The 19,973-nt window shown below is 48.1% G+C and overlaps 2 protein-coding genes across 2 annotated transcripts; one reads left to right on the forward strand and one right to left on the reverse strand.

The window, feature by feature from the left end:
* The first annotated feature begins 3,554 nt into the window (after positions 1-3,554).
* Positions 3,555-4,244, forward strand: Eras (ES cell expressed Ras). The gene has a single exon (XM_004633574.1). It carries the CDS (start codon positions 3,555-3,557, stop codon positions 4,242-4,244), a length of 690 nt encoding a protein of 229 aa, XP_004633631.1.
* A 613-nt stretch (positions 4,245-4,857) lies between these two features.
* On the reverse strand, positions 4,858-9,241 carry Pcsk1n (proprotein convertase subtilisin/kexin type 1 inhibitor). Its single transcript, XM_004633534.2, has 3 exons — positions 9,058-9,241; positions 6,064-6,539; positions 4,858-5,650 (listed from the first exon to the last, which is right to left on the reverse strand). Exons 1-3 carry the CDS (start codon positions 9,169-9,171, stop codon positions 5,455-5,457), a joined length of 786 nt encoding a protein of 261 aa, XP_004633591.1. The 5' UTR covers positions 9,172-9,241; the 3' UTR covers positions 4,858-5,454.
* Positions 9,242-19,973: the final 10,732 nt, after the last annotated feature.

Here is a 19,973-nt window from a genome sequence, read left to right on the forward strand (position 1 = left end):
CTTGTGCGCACCCTGCAGGGTCAGTGCCTGCGCTTGGCGGAAAGGGAGGTTGCTTCTGGGTCTGGCGCCCGAAACGCCACCGAAGTACTACGGTGCAGGCTGGAGGTGCGCACCCTGCTGGGTCCGTGCCCGCGCCCGCGCTTTACAGGCAGCGGGGTCGCTTCTCGGATTGGACCCCGAAAGGCGCACCGAAGTGCTACCGTGCTGCAGGCTGGAGGAGCGCGCTCAGGAGTGTAGCCTCGGGGCCAACCCTGCTCACCTCCAGCTTTGAGACGGCCTGTTTCAAACCAAATTTTGCTCTGAAGTCACGGGAACTCTTCCCTACGGCCTTTCCTTGGGGGGTGGGGGAGGGGTCTTGTGCGCACTCTGCAAGGTCTGTGCCTGCGCTTTGTGGAAAAGGAGGTTGCTTCTGGGTCTGCCGCCCGAAACGCACCGAAGTACTACCGTGCAGGCTGGAGGTGGTCGCCCTGCCAGGTCGGTGGCCACACTTTACAGGAAGCGGGGTCGCTTTTCAGATTGAACCCCGAAAGGCGCACCAAAGTACTACCATGCTGCAGGCTCGCTCGGGTGTGCAGCCGCGGGGTAAGCCCTACTCACCTCCAGCTTTGAGAAGCCTGTCTCTGACAAAACAAATTCCGTGCAGGAGTCAAGGGGGCCTTTCCTCATGGCCTCTCCTTTTCGGGTGAATGGGCCTTGCGCTCATCCTGCAGGGTCAGTGCCTGCATTTTACTGGAAGCGGAGTCGCTTCTTGGATTGGCACCCAAAAGGCACATCAACTACTACCGAGCAGGCTGGAGGTGCACTCAGGGGTGCAGCCTCAGGGCCTACCCTGCTCACCTCCAGCTTTGAAATGCCTTTCTGGGACAAAACAAAGTACAGGACCCTTCAGGTTGTCCAGGCCTGAAGGTGGGCCCTGTGCCCCTCGCTCTCCTTCACCTCCTAGGACAGCTGGGGAGGCTACAGACCAGTCCAGGCAGCCCTAAGCAGGCTCTCAAAGAGTCTCAAGGATGCTTCGGGGACACTGCAGCACAACCCAATAGGGTGAGGGCTCTGTGCCCCTTAGAAGGCTAGGACCCCATTCTGTGATTGGGCATGTGATATGGGCCAGTCTCTGTCACTCTGCTTCTCTGAGCACCCTGTTACCCATGAGATACAAGAGTACTGGTGACCATAACCTGGGCCCTACCCCCAAGGTGTCACAAAGATGGGATGAGTGTGGCCCCAGCAGGGCCTCACCTTGCCTCTGCCACACTCTCAGGCGATGGTATCTAGGCACCTGTGGTCAGCAAAGCCTATGCTGGACACCTGGAATCCAGCATCTGCCGCCAAACTTGCCAATGCTCCCCAGTTTCTAGATGATCATTATGGTGCATCCAATGAGGGGTCTCCCAAACCAGACAGGGAAGTGCATTTAATGAGTTAAAGAGGATTTGTTATTAATAGCTAACACAAACTGAGCACCTGCTGTGTGCCTATCCTCTTCTAATATGCAAAGTTATTTCCTTACTGATTGTGTTTGTCTCTCACTGCTCTAAAGCTCTCAAGGCCAGGAGTTGAGTCTGCTTTTTTCAGTGCTATATCACAAAGTCTGGCATACAGGAAAATGCTTGAGGTATTTGTTTTATTTTATTTTTTTGGCAGAACCAAGGATTAAACTCAGGCCCTTGCATTTGCCAGGCAAGTGCTTATTCTACTGAGTCATCACTCCAGCCCCAGATGCTTGAGTTAATTAGGGAAAATTGAATAATAGTAAAAATGCCTAATACTAGCTGAGCACCTTCTACTGAAATATATTTCACATACTTACTTGTCATCTGTTGTCAGACAATATGAAATTTTTTTTTTTGGCTCGGAGAGGCTCTTTATTTGGTGGTTGCCACCTCATTGCAGGGTCAAGCACTGCAGCAGAGTAAATATGAAATTATAGACAACATAGAATTAACATTCACAGGGGCCAGGGGTCATCTTTCTTTTTATTTCTATGTCCTTGACAGATGTAGGGTTTTTTTAATGTATTTAGTACAGGGTCTCACTACACAGATTGGACTTGTAGTGATCCTCCTGTTTTCAGCCCCCCAAGTGCTGGGATTACAGGTGTGCACCACCATGCCCAGTCTCAATCGCTGGCACAGCAAACCGGGATCAAACTCTGGTCCCTGCGACTGCCTAAGCAGGCACTTTAATTTGGGTAGGTTTTCAATAAATATATATTGAATAGTTAATCAGACTAAATTCTAATGAAAATATTTAATGGACTATATAATTCACCTAATTTCTTTACTTTATTATCTCTTCAGATACTAATATTCTTTTAGAATATGAACCCTGTGAAGCGAGAATGCTCAGAACAGGCCACCTGGGAGCTGGGATTTAATGCCCACCAAAATAAAACCCTGCCCTCCCTTTGCATTGGGAAGGGATTGTTACTGTGCAGGGGGATTTTTCTCCAATTGACAAAAATATTCTACAATTCACACTACTTCATGAATATGCTAAAAATTTGTTGAATTACACATTTTAACTGGGTGGACTGGTACATATTTGTAATCCATGCACTCAGGCCAAGGCAAGACAGTCCTTGGGAGTTCAATGCCAGCCTACACTATGTAGTAAGACCCTGTCTCAAAAAACAAGAAAAATAGGGGGGCCGGGGAGATAGCTCAGTAGAATAAACACTTGCCTGGCAAACACAAGGGCCTGAATTCAATCTCCGGTTCTGCAAAATCAATCAAACAAAAATAGAAAAAAAAAAGGGTGAACTTTATGTAATATAAACTATATCTTAATATGGGGGCTTCCTGGTTAGCTCAGTTGTTTAAGCACTTGCATGGACAAACCCAGTCAGGCTTGCAGGACTGTGGTTCGATCTCCGGCTCCATATGCTACACCACCTGCCTTAAGGCAGCCTGAGCCCGCCAAAGGAAAAAAAAGAACTGTATCTTAATAAAGCAGGGTCGGAGAGATAGCTCAGTAGAAGAAGCATTTGCCTAGCAAGTGCAAGGGCCTGAGTTCAATACCTGGTTCTGCAAATAAATAAATAAATAAAAATTAAGAAAATAAAGCTGCCTGAAAATTCCTGCCTTGGGGATGAGAGAATAGCTGAGTAGTGAACAACCCCATCACCTGGCACCAGGATTCTCAGCAAAAGAAAAAAAAAATCTCCCCTTTCACAAAATCGATTTTATAGAAGGGAGGGAGGAGAGCAACAAATGTGGTTTGGAGTTTTGGGGGTTTTTTTTTGTTTTTTGGGGGTTTTTTTGTTTCTCTGTATCAGGTATTGAACTTGGAACCCGTCTCATGGCAGGCAGGCACTTACACAGCTGAGCAGTCTCCCCAGCCCTTCCCCCACTCCCATAATGCTTGTTTTGTGCCTATCTTCTTTAGAAGGCTATTAGAAGGTGATCAGCATACAATAGGCACTCAACAAATGTTGATTCAATGCCACCAGTCCCTTCATCCACCAGTTTGTGGTGACCTCTCTCAATTGTTTTTCTTCCCTCTTCACTGACAGACCTTGCTGCTTATATCTCTTCCCTGAATTGCCTGTTTGGGGCATGGAGCTGCCACTGCCACTTCGTGATGTTACCAAGAACCTGGGCACCTGGAGCCCCAGCTCCCAGGAGGAGAGTCCTGAGGCTTCCCTATATAGCAAAGGTGTTGCCAAGAAGTTGCCTGAGTACAAGGCAGTAGTGGTCGGCACTAGTGGTGTGGGCAAGAGTGCGCTGACCATTCAGATGACCCACCAGTGCTTCGTGGAAGACCATGACCCAACCATCCAGGATTCCTACTGGAAGGAGGTAGCCCTGGACAATGGGAGCGGCTATGTTCTGAATGTGCTGGATACGGCAGGGCAAGATATCCACAAGGCCCTGCGCAACCAGTGCCTGGCAGCTGGTGACGGGGTACTGGGTGTCTTTGCCCTTGATGACCCCTCATCTCTGGACCAGCTGCAGCAGATGCGGGCCACCTGGAACCTTCGCCACACCCAACCCCTTGTCCTGGTGGGCAACAAGTGCGACCTTATGACTGCTGCTGGAGATGCACATGACACTGCTACCGTCCTCGCCCAAGCATGGGGGGTCCCCTTCGTGGAAACCTCAGCCAAGACAGGGCAAGGTGTGGAGGAAGCCTTTTCCCTGCTGATTCGTGAGATCCAGAGGGTCAAGATGGCTGTGGCAGAGGAAGAGGCACAGAGGGCCCAGCGCCAGAATGCTATTTGTAGTTGTGGCTGCTGTGTGGCTTGAAGATCTTGGTAAAGAAAAGCAGCCCCTCCCTAGGGCTATGTGGAGTTTCCTCAACAAGACACCTCAGGAGCTACTACTAGTAATATGGACACACTGCTCATGAGATAGATGGACACCTTTCTTTCATTTGGTGAGAAGCTTTTTGGTTACATGGGGGTGTCTAGTGTTGACTGTGTCACATCAATTTAAGAGATTCTGCACAAGATCAAGCTACTGGTAAAGTAGACACACTGTTCATGATTGGGGACAGATGGACACGTTTGTTTCATTTAGTTAGGAGCTTTTTGATGGCATGGGGTGTCTAGTGTTGGCAGCATCACATCAATTTAAGAGATTCTGCACAAGATTAAATAAAGAAGTTTTCAGTTTCAAAGCTGCCTCTATGCCAAGTGTTACATAGGTGGGAGTGAGGCTGGGTGGAATGTTACTTGAAGCAGGACAAGTTTTTCATTCAAGAAATTTGGGGAGCCCTCCATGTGCCAGGCCCTGCTTTGGGTACACAATGTGCAGATAATTTTTTTAATAGCCCCTTTCTCATTTTCTTCTATGCTTCTGTGTTTTTAGTTTTTGGAGATTTTTTTTTTGGTTCCAGGAATCTATCTCATAACTTTGTGCTTGCCAGGCAGGCACTGTGCAGGAGGTGAATTCTTACCATTGTGGAGGTGACAAGAGGCTGATGGTAAGGCAAGGGAAGAAACACAGTGACAGGGTCAGCCAAGGAATCCTTATGGAGCAGGTGACATTTGGATAAAAGCTTGCTGGTATCCAGGAGCAGAGGGAATAGCCAGTGCAAAACTAAAGACCACAACCCAAAGGAGCTCCTCATCCCTTGGTGCCCTTGGTCCTTGGGAGAAGGGACCCCTGGAAGATGCTAGTGTGGGCCCTGAAAGAGGCCTCAGTGCACAAAGGGCAGCTCCCAGGGGTAATGCCCTTGTCCCTATGGATGACTCCAGTGTGGAGAGAGTCAGGTGTCACTAAAGTTGAAGATCTTGGGTCCCTCTATCCCAAGAGCCACTACCAGCAATCAACCCACCAGCCCTTTAGTGGACTGCCACTCACACAAACAGAGCTGTTTCAGATGGTCTTATTGTAAGGCTAGGGGGCGGGGGTCTGGAGGTCAAAGGAGTAAATTGAGGTTGACGTGCTGGCTGGGGAGGGTGGTTGGGTGCTGGTTGGTGGGCTTCTGTGGCACGTTGGATGCAGGTGGTGCTCAGGGTGGCAGGAGACGACGCCCTGGCGCCGGGGGCGGGGGGTTCTCTAGGCGTTTCACTCGAAGCAGTGCCCCCAAAACACCTTCAGGGGGAACCTCAGGACTCAAATCCTGGTCGGCTGCGCGGCGAAGGCGACGAGGGGCGGCCCCAGCTTCAGGCTCCCCGCTTCCCGTGAGGATTCGCCCCAGCAAATACCTGCAGGGCAAAGCAGAATGCAGTGAGGATGTGCCTGTTTGTCGCCCCTACAGCCCAGGAACCTGCACAGCAACACCTTTGTAACCTGACCTTCCCCACTCTTGTCCCTGGCTCACTGCTCTCAAGAGGCGAATGTTCCCAACTCCCAAGCAGAAATGATAGCATCCTGGCTTCCCTTTCCAAGCAGAAAGCAGACCAGAGCGCACATTCTGCGATGCTCCTCTAGCTGGAGTCTACGCCTCCACACCCTCCCATCCAGGATCTCGCTCCCAACTAGGATCCAGGCTCTTCGCCACTCCGTATAACTTAGGTGTCCAAGTCATCACAGGATGACTAGTTCCTTCACCCCCTCACCCCCACTCTCGCCCTTCCAGGATGCAGTGCCTGTCCCCTCTCTGCCCCTTGCCCAGCACCTCAGCAGCTCTGGGTCCACGTCGGGTGTCTCGTCACCAGTGTCCTCCGTATCTGGGCCCGTGGGGCCATCGTCATAGACTGGGGGCCGGGGTCGGTGTGCAGCGGCCGGCGCAGGTGCGGGAACAAGCTGGGCTGCGAGGGCCGCAGGGTCCAGGCGGGCACGGAGCAGGGCGCGGGCGAGCTGCGCAGCCGGCGCGTCGGGGTCGTCATCCAGGCCGAGCGGCGTGTCGGAGGCACGGGGAGAGCCCCAGACGCGCAATAGCTGCGCCAGAACGCGTGCCTGCTGATCCTCAGCCTCCTGCGCTTCAGCCCGAGCCCGCTCCTGCCGCTCGGCTTCCAGCAGGTGCGCCAGCGCCCGCGCCAGCTCCTGCACCGCACCCGCAGCCTCTCCTCCTCTGGGCGCTGCCCGGCGGAAGCGGCGCGGGGGGCTGGCCTCAGCCATAGGCGTAGACGCTGCGTTTAGGCTGCGAGCCTCCTGAAGGAAGGTGAGGTGGGAGAGAAGATAACCGTGTCATCAGCCAGGCCAAGGACCTGCGACTCCTGGACTCCCTGAACCTCAAATACCCAAAGCCACCAAGCCCCCCTACAACAAACACCTCTAGGGCCATAGGAGAGCTCCAAGTATCTTGATATGCTTCAGATAATCCCGAAGCCCTTAGACACATCTCCAGTAATCTCCAGTAAGACCTTAGTGCTTGGAATTTGTCCTTGTGATCACTAGAGAAGAGGTTTGAAATGAAAACTGAGAAAGAATTCTCATTCATTGCTGGTGGAAATTAAATGATCAAAATTATTATTTTTGTGTGTGTGTGTGTGGTACTGAGGATTGAACTCAGGTCCTTGCACTTGCCAGGCAGGCACTTATTCTGCTGAGCTATCTCCCCGACCCCTCAAAATAATTTTGAAGAGCAACTTGGTAATGTCTAAAATGAAATACGGGGGGCCGGGGAGATGGCTCAGTAGAATAAGCACTTGCCTGGCAAGCACAAGGGCCTGAGTTCAATCCCCAGTTCCGCAAAAAAATAAAAATAAAATGAAATACGTATCCTATGACCCACTCCTAGGGTATTACACCCCAGGGTAGCTTTGAGACCTCATACTACTGGACACGAGTTTGTAAAAGCTGGCAGTAGCACTTTGTAATAGCATAAAAGTGGGAGGGGGGATAAAGGCCTGGAACAACTCAATATTCACTGACATAGATAAACTGGATGTGGTGGTGCATTCATGTAACCACAGCACTGGGAGGCTGAGGCAGGAGGACTGTTGGAGCCCAGCCTAGGCAATTTGACAAGACCCTGTCTCAAAAAAAAAAAAAAAAAAAAACAAAGAAACAATGACTGCGAAGGTAGCTCACTGCAAAAGCCCTGGCTCAATCTCAAATAACACAAAAATAAACCATATTATTCTCATAGAACATAATATAATATTATGAAGCAAAAATTATAGCCAGACACTTTAATATGAATAAATCTCACCACTAGTGTAGAGCCAATAAAAGAAGTTTGGATGAGGAGCATAACCGGTAAAGTGCTTGAATCAGGCACTTCAAGCTACAAGTACACACACACACACACACACACACACACACACACACACACACACGGCAAATTCCAGAAGCTTACTGCGGACTAAGATGACCAGACACACAAACTTGCTAGTGACCTCTAGTGACTGCCAGGAAACAGATTCTGGCTTTGATTACATTTCTATGCTGCAGATTGCTTGAAGATAGAGCATTCATATGTGAAAATTCTTATATCCAGGAGATAAATGGACAGAAAATACAGGATGGTGATTGTGAGGCCCTGAGGATACCGGGGGGACACCCTGGGGCTTCTATTACTGTCCTGTTCTATTAGTCTTTTTTATTTTTTTGGTTCCAAGAGTCAAACTCAGGCCCTTGCATTTGCCAGGCAGGCACTGTGCCACTGAGCTACATCCCTGGCCTTCTCTTTAGTCTTACGCTGAGTAATGAGTACACAGGCAATTCATTTTATCATTAGTCTTTACAACTGTACATATATTAACAAACATACAATTAAGTGTATATACATTAAATGTACAAATCTATGTACATTAAATATCTATTATATGTAAAACATTTAATAATTTGAATACTCCTCTATCTCGGATGCAGATGGCCTTGAAGAGGAAAAGGAAGAAGCTGCTCCAAGTGCCCTGGGACCACCAAGCAGCCCCTAGGGTATGACTAACAAGCACACTGTCTCTCCCTCCCTCGCACATGCACAGACCACAGACTGCCAGCCTCTGAGATGCCACATTCGTAGCTCAGCACTGCCGCATCCACACGCAGGGAACAGCACATGTTGGCTTCCACAGTTGCTCACGCATCACACTCTCCAAGGTGCAAGGACATGCAACACCTGTGAGACACAATGCAGCACAGGAACATCATGGCTTCTCTCCCCACATGACACAGCTCCACAAAGCAGCGGCCTCACAAGCACACAGTCCACTCCTTCCAAAACGAAAACAAAATCACACAGGCGGCTTAGACACATGCAAAGAAACACCATGGGCCACACCATCACACACAAAGATTCACAAACACATGGCATCACTGAGAAAGCAATCGGACCTGCAAAAACTCCACACAAAAAGCATCTCTAGCATCACATACCCTACACACCGGGACACACAATGTCACTTTTGTAGGCCACTCACTAACAAGCACATAACACCCTTACACTGCTGTCGTCCCATCAAAAGCACACACAGGACTGTGCCCACCCTTCCTGAATGCACCCTAGGGCCATGGACAGTGCCACAGGCCTCAGGCCAAGCAACAGGAGCCAGGCCTGGCCCTGGTGTGTGCCCCACACCTCCCCACTCAGACTGGCGGCCACAGCCCGGGGCGCCCTTGCTAGTCTCCCCGCAGATCCCCTGGGTGGCTCCTGCGAAGATGCAGCCCGACCTTCGGTCTCTGCATCATCTGCCCCACCCCCACCAGCGCCAGCCTGGGGTCGCACCTTTACTGGCCGCGCGCAGAGAGCGGGAGGCAGCCGAAGGAGGCTCAACAGCAGCAACACCAGAAGGCCGACGCCCCCGGCCCGCGGCCCGTGGAGCAGTGGCGACCCCGCCATGCTGCTCCAGCGAGCCGGGCTCCGGACGGGCGGGCGGACTAGCTGGCAAGTGCGCAGCGCTGGGAGAGCGACGCGGCTTGGATGCTCTGCGGCTGCGCTTTCTGCAAGCCGGGCCTCCTCCTGCCCACTGCCTCCCACTCCACGCAGGCGCAGCCTCAACTCTGGCAGCCCCTGCAGCCTGTGCGTCGCCGGGTTGATGCCCCAAGGACAAGGTGGAGAGTCTGTGACTGCAGCCGGCGGTTGCCATGGCAGTCGGAGGGCAGTTGCTAGAGCAACAGACCTTTCTGTGGATTTAGCATACAGCCAGGGAAAACTGACTCAGTAGACTGAAATGGGGTCCAGTCCCCAGCTCTCCATCGGTGAGGGAAGGATGGACTTTGTTCATTGGATAGACAACTGCCTGCTGTGGGCCCTGTAGGCATTTTGCAGAGAGATGGGTTGTGCTCCAGGGATGGACAGGACAGCAGGTTGATCGGTTCCCCCGCGCTAGTGCTCAGCCCCTGACCTGCAACAGGGAGTTTATAGTAACCCGGCATCAGAATGGCGATGGCACTAGTGGAGCCTTGGTGCACTCTTGATTGCAATCTCTCCTGGCCAGGACCTTCTCTCCACGACAGCCTCTTTCTGTCCTTTCATGTCCTTAGCTGTCCTTCATCTCCCCATCTGTGTCTCCTTAGCTCTCTTCCCTCCAAAATCCTCCCATCTCTATATTAATTTACTCTCTGCATTTGTTTTTTTATTATAGATGGATATATACAAATATTTTATCCATGTATTGTTCCAGAAAGAATTTGAAGACCTAAAAAAAATGAAGACACTTAAATGATACATCAGGGGCCAAAGTATAGCTTAGTGGTAGGGCACAATGCTTAGCATGTGTGAGGCCCTGGGTTTGATCTCCAAGGGAAAAGATATATGGCAGGAAACAAGATTTTAGCCAGGTACAATGCCACATGCCTGTAATTCCCAGTACTGGGAGGCTGAGGCAGGAGGATTACAAGCTTTAGATCTGCCTGGACAGCATTGTAAAACTCTGAATTTCAAAAATGCAAAGCAAGAAAAGGAAACAAATTTTGATAAAATATATAGATCTGGGCTGAGGATATAGCTCAGTGATACAGTGCCTTTCTGGCAAGCACAAGGTCCTGAGTTAGATTCGTAGTACTAACAAAAAATGTTTAGGTCTCTATAAAGGAAAAATGAGGAAGAAATGTTAACAGTAGTCATTTCTGAGTGGGGAAATTGTCTGTTGTTTTCTCCTTGTCTAAAAAAAGGTTATAATAAAACATGTATTAAGGGCCGGGGAGATGGCTCAGTAGAATAAGTGCTTGCTGGGCAAGTTCAAGGGCCTGAGTTCAATCCCCGGTTCTGAAAATAAATAAATAAATAAATAAATATAAATAAATAAATAAGTATTACTATTATAGTCAGATATAAACAATATACATTTTTATTTTGTAATTAAAAAAGAATGGAGACATGGGTTGGGCATGGTGGTATGTGTCTGTAATCCCAGCACTCTTGGGAGGCTGAGGCAGGAAGATTGCAAATTCCAGTCCAGTCTGAGCAATTTAGCCAAGGAGCAACCTCCCCTCACAAAATAAAAATGTTTAAAGAACTTGGGTTCATTTCAAGGTACTAAAAAATGAAATTGATGACGTGGCACAAATTGAAAATGAAGAAAAGATCCACCTGCTAGGTTCTAGCCCTAGTGTAATCTGCTAATTATGGTGGTCATCTAACATGGCTGAAGCCCTGAAAACACCAGCTTACCTTCCCAATGAGCACTTCCTCCTCCTTCTCCACTCCAGCTCTCCGTACAACTTCCTCTCACCTTCCCATACCCCCAGGAAAGACCCCCATCAGCTCCTTCCATATAACTGAAACTGCCCCTCCAACTCTGAGCCTAGCAAAAAGCCCATGAAACTCTCAGCTTTTGTCTCACGGCAGACGATTTGCCAGTCTGCTCTCGATCCTCTCCAAGTCTTTGGAGTTAAAGGCTTCTTCTGTTTTTCCTATCTCTTTACTGCACTGCTGAAAAACCTATCACCACCCAGGTGGCCCCAGCCAAGACCATATCTAGGGGCTGGTGAGATGGCTCAGTGGTCTAAAGCACCTACTTAGAACAAGCTTAGCAAAGCACAGGGACTGCGGTTCAATCCCCCAGCACCACATGCCAGCCAGCCCCACCCCCTGGTGGGCTGAGCTGCCCCCCCCACATAAATATAGTTTTTTTTTAAAAGATCAAAGACTATATCTAGTGCACAGGTCCTAAGTGCCTGCATGCGATCAGTGTCACACACATGCACTGTGAAGACCCTTACTGAGTGCCTTCTTCTGGGCCTCACCCGAAGATTAGACATCCCAAATGGTGTGATGCTCGCAAAGTCATACCTACAAATAAAGGTGAGAACCTTTATTTCTTTTCTTTTCTTTCTTTCTTTTTTCTTTCTTTTTTTTTTTTTTTTTTTTTTGGTGGAACTGGGGATTGAACTCAGACCCTTACGTTTGCCAGGGAAGCACTTATTCCACTGAGCCATCTCCCCAGCCCAAAAACCTTTATTTCTTAATTTAGTTCTGGACCAAGAGCATCTTTTACAAAAAAAAAAACTTTATTGTAATTTTTAGTGAAAAACTTTATCTTTTAACCAATGACCAAATTACTGGGGGTGTCTTCCAAGAGACTGTGGAGATTAGTGGGGACTCATTAATGAACAAAGGTTGGCCCCTCTATTCACCAACTGGAGTCCTGTCCAACAGTCTCTTCCCACTGGAAGGAATTTTTTGTTTAATTATCTTAATTTTTTAATGACCTGTGACTAAATCAATTTTTTTTTTGTTGGAACCGGGGATTGAACTCAGGCCCTTGTGCTTGCCAGGGAAGCACTTATTCTACTGAGCCATCTCCCCGGCCTAAACCAATTTTTATGTCCCTTAGATCACCTGGTAAAAGTCTAAAAATCATTTTGGGTTGATCTGAGCAGTTTGAGGTGAGCCAAATATGAAGAAATCATAGCTTGTACCCATTTGGAGGCTACCATTAGGCCTGCCATCATCTAAATGGGATGTCAAAATCAAGCAACTGTTTATCTTTCATTTTCTTTCCAGCGGAACAGGGGATTGAACTCAGGACCTTGCACTTGACAGGCAAGTGCCTATTCTACTGAGCCATCTCCCCAGCCCCTCAAGCAACTGTTTAAACCCCACTGTTTTTGTCTGTTGTTTTTTGGCAAGACCGGGGATTGAACTCAGATCCTTGTGCTTGCCAGGGAAGCACTTATTCCACTGAGCCATCTCCCCGGCCCCAACCCCACTGTTTTTAGATTGCACTCCCAATCATTATATTTGTTTGTAAAATACCAAAACTTTTTAATGCTAACTTATTTATTTAGTTAGTTAGTTAGTTAGTTAGTTAGTTATTTTGGCAGAACCGGGGATTGAACTCAGGCCCTTGCGCTTGCCAGGGAAGCGCTTGTTCCACTGAGCCATCTCCCCAGCCCCTTTAATGCTAATTTTAATTTAGGGCTGTAAAACAAACAATCTACCTTATCAGGAATCAAAAGAACTTTAATCTTCGGATTGTAAATCTTAAGTAATTTTTTTTTTTTTTTTTTTTGCGGAACTGGGGATTGAACTCACGCCCTTGCGCTTGCCAGGCAAGTGCTTGTTCTACTGAGCCATCTCCCCGGGCCCAAATCTTAAGTAATTTTTAAGGCAAACCATTTTTTATCTTTAGGATGGAAACAGCTTTTTATATCAATCACCTTAATGGGAAAGTGTAAAAGCTTCTTTTGTAGTGTCAGTTGTAATGGAGAGAGAGAACGCTCCATTTCCTGCTTTTCTGCAAGCCTCAAAGCTGTCACTATCCCTGCATATCCCTCCAGGTCAGCAGTCCCTCCTTTGTTTCTGGAGATCTGTAGCTGCCCTACCTGGATGCCATTCGCGCTTGTATTTGAAAGCCTTTAAGATGTTTTTCCGTTAACTAATTAATTTCTGTTTTTTTAACCCAATATTTCCTTTTTTAAATAATTTTAAAATTTTGTAAAACAAAGAACGACCAATTAGTTAATGCGAGAATCTGGAATAATTTAAGCAGTGTTTTGAGCAGCACTATTATCCTCGTTTCCCCTGTATAATCAGCACTGATGACACCCGGAGCAAAACCTGGAGCTGCTTTGTATTGGGGCTCCGCCTCCGGTAGCAGGCTTGCACTCAGTAGCCTCGGGGCTGAGCGAGCTGCTCCAGTGGCACCAGTCTTCTTCCCAGGAATGGGCTTTCTAGCCCACACTCCCCCTCTCCAAACAACAAAGGGCCTATGGCCCTGGAGTCATGGCCCCTGGACCCTCGCTGGGAGGAGGGTGACAGGAATGTGCGTAGCCTCTGCATGCACCCTTGGCTTTTGCTCTGGTTGCTGGTTGTCCCATTTTGCCCAGATTTCAAGCACAGGCACTATTTTGAGCCGAGTGAATTTGTGGTGCCAGAAGCCTGCACTGCGAATGCCACGGTGAGAGACTCGGTGCGCCACAATTACATCTAGACTATTATTTCCCAAGTGCCCACTCCTGTGGTTGGTAGCATGCACCAGCAGTTACAGCTGGACCAGGCACAGGGACATGCAGGCAGCTGGGAAATGCCAGCTGGGTCTGCCTCACACTGAAGCACAAGGCCCTGCCAGTAGCTGGTTGGCACCCCTCATGCCTGGTGGCACTGTGCTGCTTGCAACTAGTGGTGCGCAAATTTAAAAGATTTTTTTCTTTTTTTATGTAATTAAGCAAAGCCTGAGGGTTCAAGCTGCTTTTACTCTATTGCCTCAGGGCTGGGTGACCTGCTAGCCCTGGGACCAGGCTCCCTCACCCACACACCCTGTCTCCAAGCCACAGGGGTGCTACAGCCTTTATGTGCTGTTGTTGCTTTAGATCTCAGGGATGTTTTGGTTTTGCTCAGATTTTAAACATGGACACCATTTTTTAATTATTTATTTAGTCTTTTTGAGACAGGGTCTCACTATGCAGTTCAGGCTGGTCTTGAGCTCACTTTGTAGCCCAGGCTGGTCTCAACCATACTCTTGCCTCAGCCTCCCCAGTGATGGGATTACAGGCATGTGCTACCACGCCTGGCAGATACCATGTTGTTGTTGTTGTTTTGTTTTGGCAGAACCAGGGATTGAACTCAGGCCCTTGCGCTTGCCAGGGAAGCACTTATCCTACTAAGCCATCTCCCCGGCCCCACAGATACCATGTTACGGCGAACAAATTTACAGTGCCAGCAACACTAGTGAGCGTGACTGTTAAGGACATCGTGTGCCCTGGTCATGACCGTCCTACTTATCCCCAGGTAAGAACTGTAGTTGGTGACGCAGGCCAACCACCATGGCTGGACCAGGCACACAGACGCACAGGTGGCGGGAAATCCCAGCTTGGTCTGCCTAGGACGGGGAAACAGCCCTCCCTGAACCCGGTGTGTGCTCCTCCCCCTAGTGGCACCACTGTGCTGCTTGGAACCAACTGCTCGCAATTGAAAAGATTGTTTTTTTTTAATCTAATTGAGCAGAGCTAGGGGGTTTAGACTCTGCTATACCTTTATTTCATCCTCCTTGTCCCGTTCAGGTTTGGGACTTGATTTTATTTTTTTTGTTTTTGTTTTTTGGCAGAACTGGGGATTGAACTCAGGCCCTTGCGCTTGCCAGGGAAGCGCTTATTCTACTGAGCCATCTCCCCTGCTCCTGGGACTTGATTTTAAAGGAGCACCCTGAGTCAAATCATTTGTGGTTGTAAAACTCTAACCAGAATCCAGAAACGAAAGTAAATACAGGAATCAAGCATGTCACAACCACTTACTTGCACATACATATACCTCTGTCATTCTTGAGACTACTTGTCCTATTTTAAACTATCAGTAATTGTATCTAACTTTCTCTTTTGGCTTCTCTTCAAGCTTATTTATCCCTCTGGCCCTAGTGAACCCATTTCTGGCCCTAATGAGCCTCCATCCCCTTGCTTTACACCTGATGTTCTAGTAGCAGGGCATACCTGTGCTGTATATTGCTTCTAACCAATTCACATCCCTCCCCTGTCATGTGTACTTGCGAAGCCTTCCTATTATTCCACTGAGCCATCTCCCTGGCCCCTCTATCTCTTTTTTTTGTGGCCGGCTGAGCCCACCCTGGAAGCGGGGCTGGTGTGGCATGTGGTGCCAGGGATCGAACCATGTTCAGTCCCTGTGTTTGCCTAAGCTTGCCTAAGCAGGAGCTTTAGACCGCTGTGCTATCTTGCTAGCCCAAAGCAGGAGCTTTAGACCGCTGTGCTGTCTCAGCCCCTGCCCCCTTATCTCTTACCAGGTATCCCTGTTTGGGCACCAAATGTGGGATCTGTTGGTCCCTCAATGTACCCCAGGGAGAAACAGCGGCAGGAATGAGGAAGAGACAAGTAGACAAGAGCTGGGTCAGGTGCTGGCCCATTGACTGGTTGGCAAAAGACCTATTCATACCTTTGCAAATTAGTATCATGTGACACAAGGCCAACTTCAGCGGCTCCCAACAGTGAGTTCAAGGCTGGCCTGGAGTATCTATCTGTCTCTCTCTCTGCCATACACACACAAAACAAACAAGCAAACAAACTCCCCCAAAAATGTGCGTGGTGGTACCCACTTGTAATCCCAACACTGTAGACAGCTGAAGCAGGAAGATACCAAAATTGGGACTGTGTTGCACTATTTGGAAACTTTAATGGGGGCCGTGGAGATGGCCCAGTAGAATAAACTCTTCCCTGGAAGCGCAAGGGCATGGGTTCAATCCCCAGTTCCACCAAAAAACAAAACAAAACAAAACAAAAAAAACCTTTAATGACACTCTGTCTCAAAACAAAACAAAAGGTTGGTCATGTAGCTGGGTGCAAAGGCCCTGGATTCAGTCCCCAGTAGCGCAAAAGATTCTTGCCAAGAGAATAAATATGCATGTTGAATATTAAGCACTCTAAGAACAGAGATTGCAACCTGAGGGAAAGGGTCAGAAAAGGACGGAAAGGGGACGTGAGATAGCTCAGCAGTCTAAAGCACCTGCTTAGGCAAGCTTAGGCAGGCTCAAGGACTGCGGTTCGATCCTCAGTGCTACATGCCACACCAGCCCCACTCCCAGGGTGAACTGAGGTGTCCACAAAAAAAGGAAAAGAACTGAAGCCAACAAGAAAGGCAAAAACAGGGCTGGGGAGATGGCTCAGTAGGATAAGCACTTGCCTGGCAAGCTCAGGGTCCTGAGTTCAATCCCTGGTTCCACCAATAAATAAATAAATAAATAAATAAATAAATAAATAAATTGTTTTAGCCATGTTTGGCAGCACATTCTTAGAATATTAGTGCTGAGCCAGGGAGATAGCTCAGCAGAATAAGAGCCTGCCTGGCAAGTGCAGGGTCTTGATTTCAATCCCTGGTAATGCAAAAAAAGAAAAAAGAATCTTAGTGCTGGGGCTGGGGAGATGGCTTAGTAGAATAGGCACTTGCTTGGCAAGTACAAGGGTCTGAGTTCAATCCCCAGTCCTGCCAAAAAAAAAAAAAAATCTTAGTGCTTAGGGCTGGCAAGATAGTTCAGCAGTCTAAAGCACTTGTTTAGGCAAGCTCAAGGACTGTGGTTCAATCTCTGGCACCACATGCCACACCAGCCCCATCCCCAAGGTGGCCACAGGAAAAAAAAAGGAATCTTAGTGCTTAGGAGGCTGAGGCAGGAGATGCATTGTGAGTTCAAGGCCAGCTTGGATTACAGAGGAAGACAGTGTCTCAAACACACACACACACACACACACACACACACACACACACATTACCCTTATAAACAGTGTTCAATGTTAGACATACCCCTGTATTCCCAGCACTTGGGAGGCCAAGGCAGAAGGATCACTGTAAGTTCAAGGTCAGCCTGGGCTACATTAGTGAGTTCAAAGCTAGCCTAACCTACACAGTGAGATCCTGTCTCAAAAAATAAAAATAAAAAAGACCACAAATTCAATATTAAATTTTTTTGCTTTATGTTTGAAACAGGTTCTCTTGGGCTGGCCAAATAGCTCAGTGGATTAAAGTGCCTGCAAACAGATGCAGGGTCCAGAGGTTCAATCCCTGGCCTGCCATGCTGGCCCGCGCCCAGGGTGCACTGAGACTGACAATTGAGGGGCTGGGGAGCTGGCATGCTTGCTTGGCAAGTGCAAGGGCCTGAGTTCAATCTCCAATGCCACAAAAAAGGAGACTGGTACTTGAGACTGGGTGTGGTGGCAGGTGCCTATAATCCCAGCTCTCTGGAGGCTGTAAGCAGGCGGATCACTAGGAGTCCATTCTAGTAGTGAGAACCTGAATACCCTGTAGAGCCTTCCTTAAAATACAGGAGAGAGAGAGAGAGAGAGAGAGAGAGAGAGAGAGAGAGAGAGAGAAAAGAAACAGGTTCTCACTGTGTAGTTTAGGCTGCCCTTGAACTCATAAGATAACTCAGCTGGCCTTGAACTCACCGAACTGCCCGTGATGCTTCCTCCAGTTTCAGTTTCCTGTGTGTTGGGATTCCTAGCTTTGTTCTATGTTTTTTTAAAATTTTATTTATTTGTGTGGGGGGGGCAGCTCAGCCCACCAGGGGGCGGGGCTGGGTGGCATGTGGTGCTGGGGGATGGAACCGTGGTCCCTGTGCTTTGCTAAGCTTGTTCTAAGTAGGTGCTTTAGACCACTGAGCCATCTCACCAGCCCCTGTTCTATGTTTTATTTTGAGACAGTGACTAAATTGTCTAAGCTGGGCACAAATTTATGACCTTGCTGCCTCAGTCTACCACAGTGCTGGGACTACAGGTGTGTACCACCATACCTGGCTTATAATTATATTTTAATGATTATGTATTTTTTTGTGTAAAAGAAGCATAATCATACCACAAAAGTACAAACATTACAAAAACTATCTATAAAGAGATTCGTGAGCTGTGCTTGGTGGTGCATAGCTGTAATCCCAGCACTCAGGAGACTGAGGCAAGAGGATTGCCATGAGTTTGAGGCCAACATGGGCTACACAATGAATTCAAGGTCAGCCAAACTATACAGCAAAACCGTATCTCAAAAAGGGGGGGTGCGGGCATGGTGGCACACTCCTGTAATCCTACCACTCAGGAAGCTGAGGCAGGAGGATTACTGTGAGTTTGAGGCCAGCCTGGGTTACATAGTTAGTTCAGGGGTAGGCTGCACTACATAGCAAGATTCTGTCTCTAAATGAATGAATAAATAAATAAACAAGGAAAAAGAAAGAAATTCTGGATTTTGCTTTTTTTTGCAGTACTGGGAATCAAACTTGGGACCTCATGCTTGCCAAGCAGGTGCTTAGGCTACTGAACTATATCCCTAGCTCTTGTTTTTGTTTGTTTCTTTTTTTCTTTCTGTATTGTAGGGAAGTATCTACAGGGTGTTCAGGGTCTCACTACTAGATCAGACTCGTAGTGATTCTCCTCTTTTTTTTTTTTTTTTTTTGGTAGAACCGGGGATTGAACTCAGGCCCTTGCGCTTGCCAGGGAAGTGCTTAGTCCACTGAGCCATCTCCCCAGCCTGATTCTCCTCTTTACAGCCTCCCAAGTGCTGGGATTAGAGGCGCACACCACCATACCCAGTCTCCATTGCCGTCTCAGTGTGCCCCAGGGGTGGGGCCAGCATGGCAGGCCTGAGGATTAAACACCAGGCCCCTGCGCCTGCTTGCAGGTACTTTAATCTGCTGAGCTATTTGACTGGCCCTTTGTTTTTGTTTTTTTAAGGCAGGATCTGGCCGTATAGTTCAAAGTGGTCTTGAATTCACTATGCAGCCTAGGCTGACCTCGAACTCATAGTGATCCTCCTGCCTCAGCCTCCTGCTGCTGGGATTACAATCATGTGCCAGCGCACTCTGCAGTAAAAAAACTTGTGAATATGAAACCTCACAAACAGACCTTGAGGGGGCCTGGGGAGACAGCTCAGTAGAATAAGAGCTTTCCTGGCAAGCACAGGGTTCTGAGTTCAATCTCCAGTACCACACACAAAAAAACCCAAAAAAACAAAGGCTCAGCGGAATAAGTGCTTCCCTGGCAGATGTAAGGGCCTGAGTTTAATCCCGGTTCCGCAAAAACAAAACAAAACAAAAAACAGACCTTGAGGATGTGCAAAGTAAAATACACTGATCATAAAAGGACAAATACTTACACATACAACAAATACTTAAATTCCTTATATATGTGATTCCACACATAATAAGGTTCTTGGGAGAGCCAAATTCAGAGACACAGAGTAGAGTGGTCAGAGTAGAGTGGTTGTTGTCACAGTTACAGGGAAGGAGGGAATCTGGAACTGTTCAATGGGTAGAATGGATTCTGGGTTTTTTGTTTGTTTGTTTTGTTTTTAATTATTTCTTTTTATTTTAGGGAAGGGTCTGCAGGATGTTCAGGGTCTCAGTACTAGATCAGACTTATAGTGATCCGACTGTTTACAGCCTCCCAAGAGCTGGGATTACAGGCGTGCACCACCACGCCCAATTTCAATTCAATTGCCAGTCTCAGCATGCCCCCAGGAGCGGGGCTGGCGTGGCAGGCCCGGAGATCGAACTCCTGGCCCCGATGCCTGCTTGCAGGCACTTTAATCCATTGAGCTATTTGGCCAGCCCTTAGTTTTACAAAATAAAGAGGTCTGCAGGGCCTGTTGGGTAAATTAGGAGAGATCTCTTGCCTAGCATGCATGATCCCTAGCATGTTTGATCACCAAGTGTAATAAACAAATAAATAAAATTATTATTTTTTTTTCTTTTCAAAGTTTTTTTTTAATTTTTTTTT

Source organism: Octodon degus, unplaced genomic scaffold, assembly GCF_000260255.1.
Source record: "Octodon degus isolate 3935 unplaced genomic scaffold, OctDeg1.0 scaffold00055, whole genome shotgun sequence".
In the NCBI taxonomy this organism is placed as follows: Eukaryota; Metazoa; Chordata; class Mammalia; order Rodentia; family Octodontidae; genus Octodon; species Octodon degus.

Bases quoted from the DNA above. Each gene is read 5' to 3' on its own strand.
- Eras (XM_004633574.1), top strand. From the start codon at position 3,555: ATGGAGCTGCCACTGCCACTTCGTGATGTTACCAAGAACCTGGGCACC.
- Pcsk1n (XM_004633534.2), bottom strand. From the start codon at position 9,171: ATGGCGGGGTCGCCACTGCTCCACGGGCCGCGGGCCGGGGGCGTCGGC. The intron at 6,540-9,057 runs GTGCGACCCCAG...ACCTTCCTTCAG, and splicing joins TCTGCGCGCGGCCAGTAAAG to GAGGCTCGCAGCCTAAACGC. The intron at 5,651-6,063 runs GTGCTGGGCAAG...TTTGCCCTGCAG, and splicing joins GTGGACCCAGAGCTGCTGAG to GTATTTGCTGGGGCGAATCC.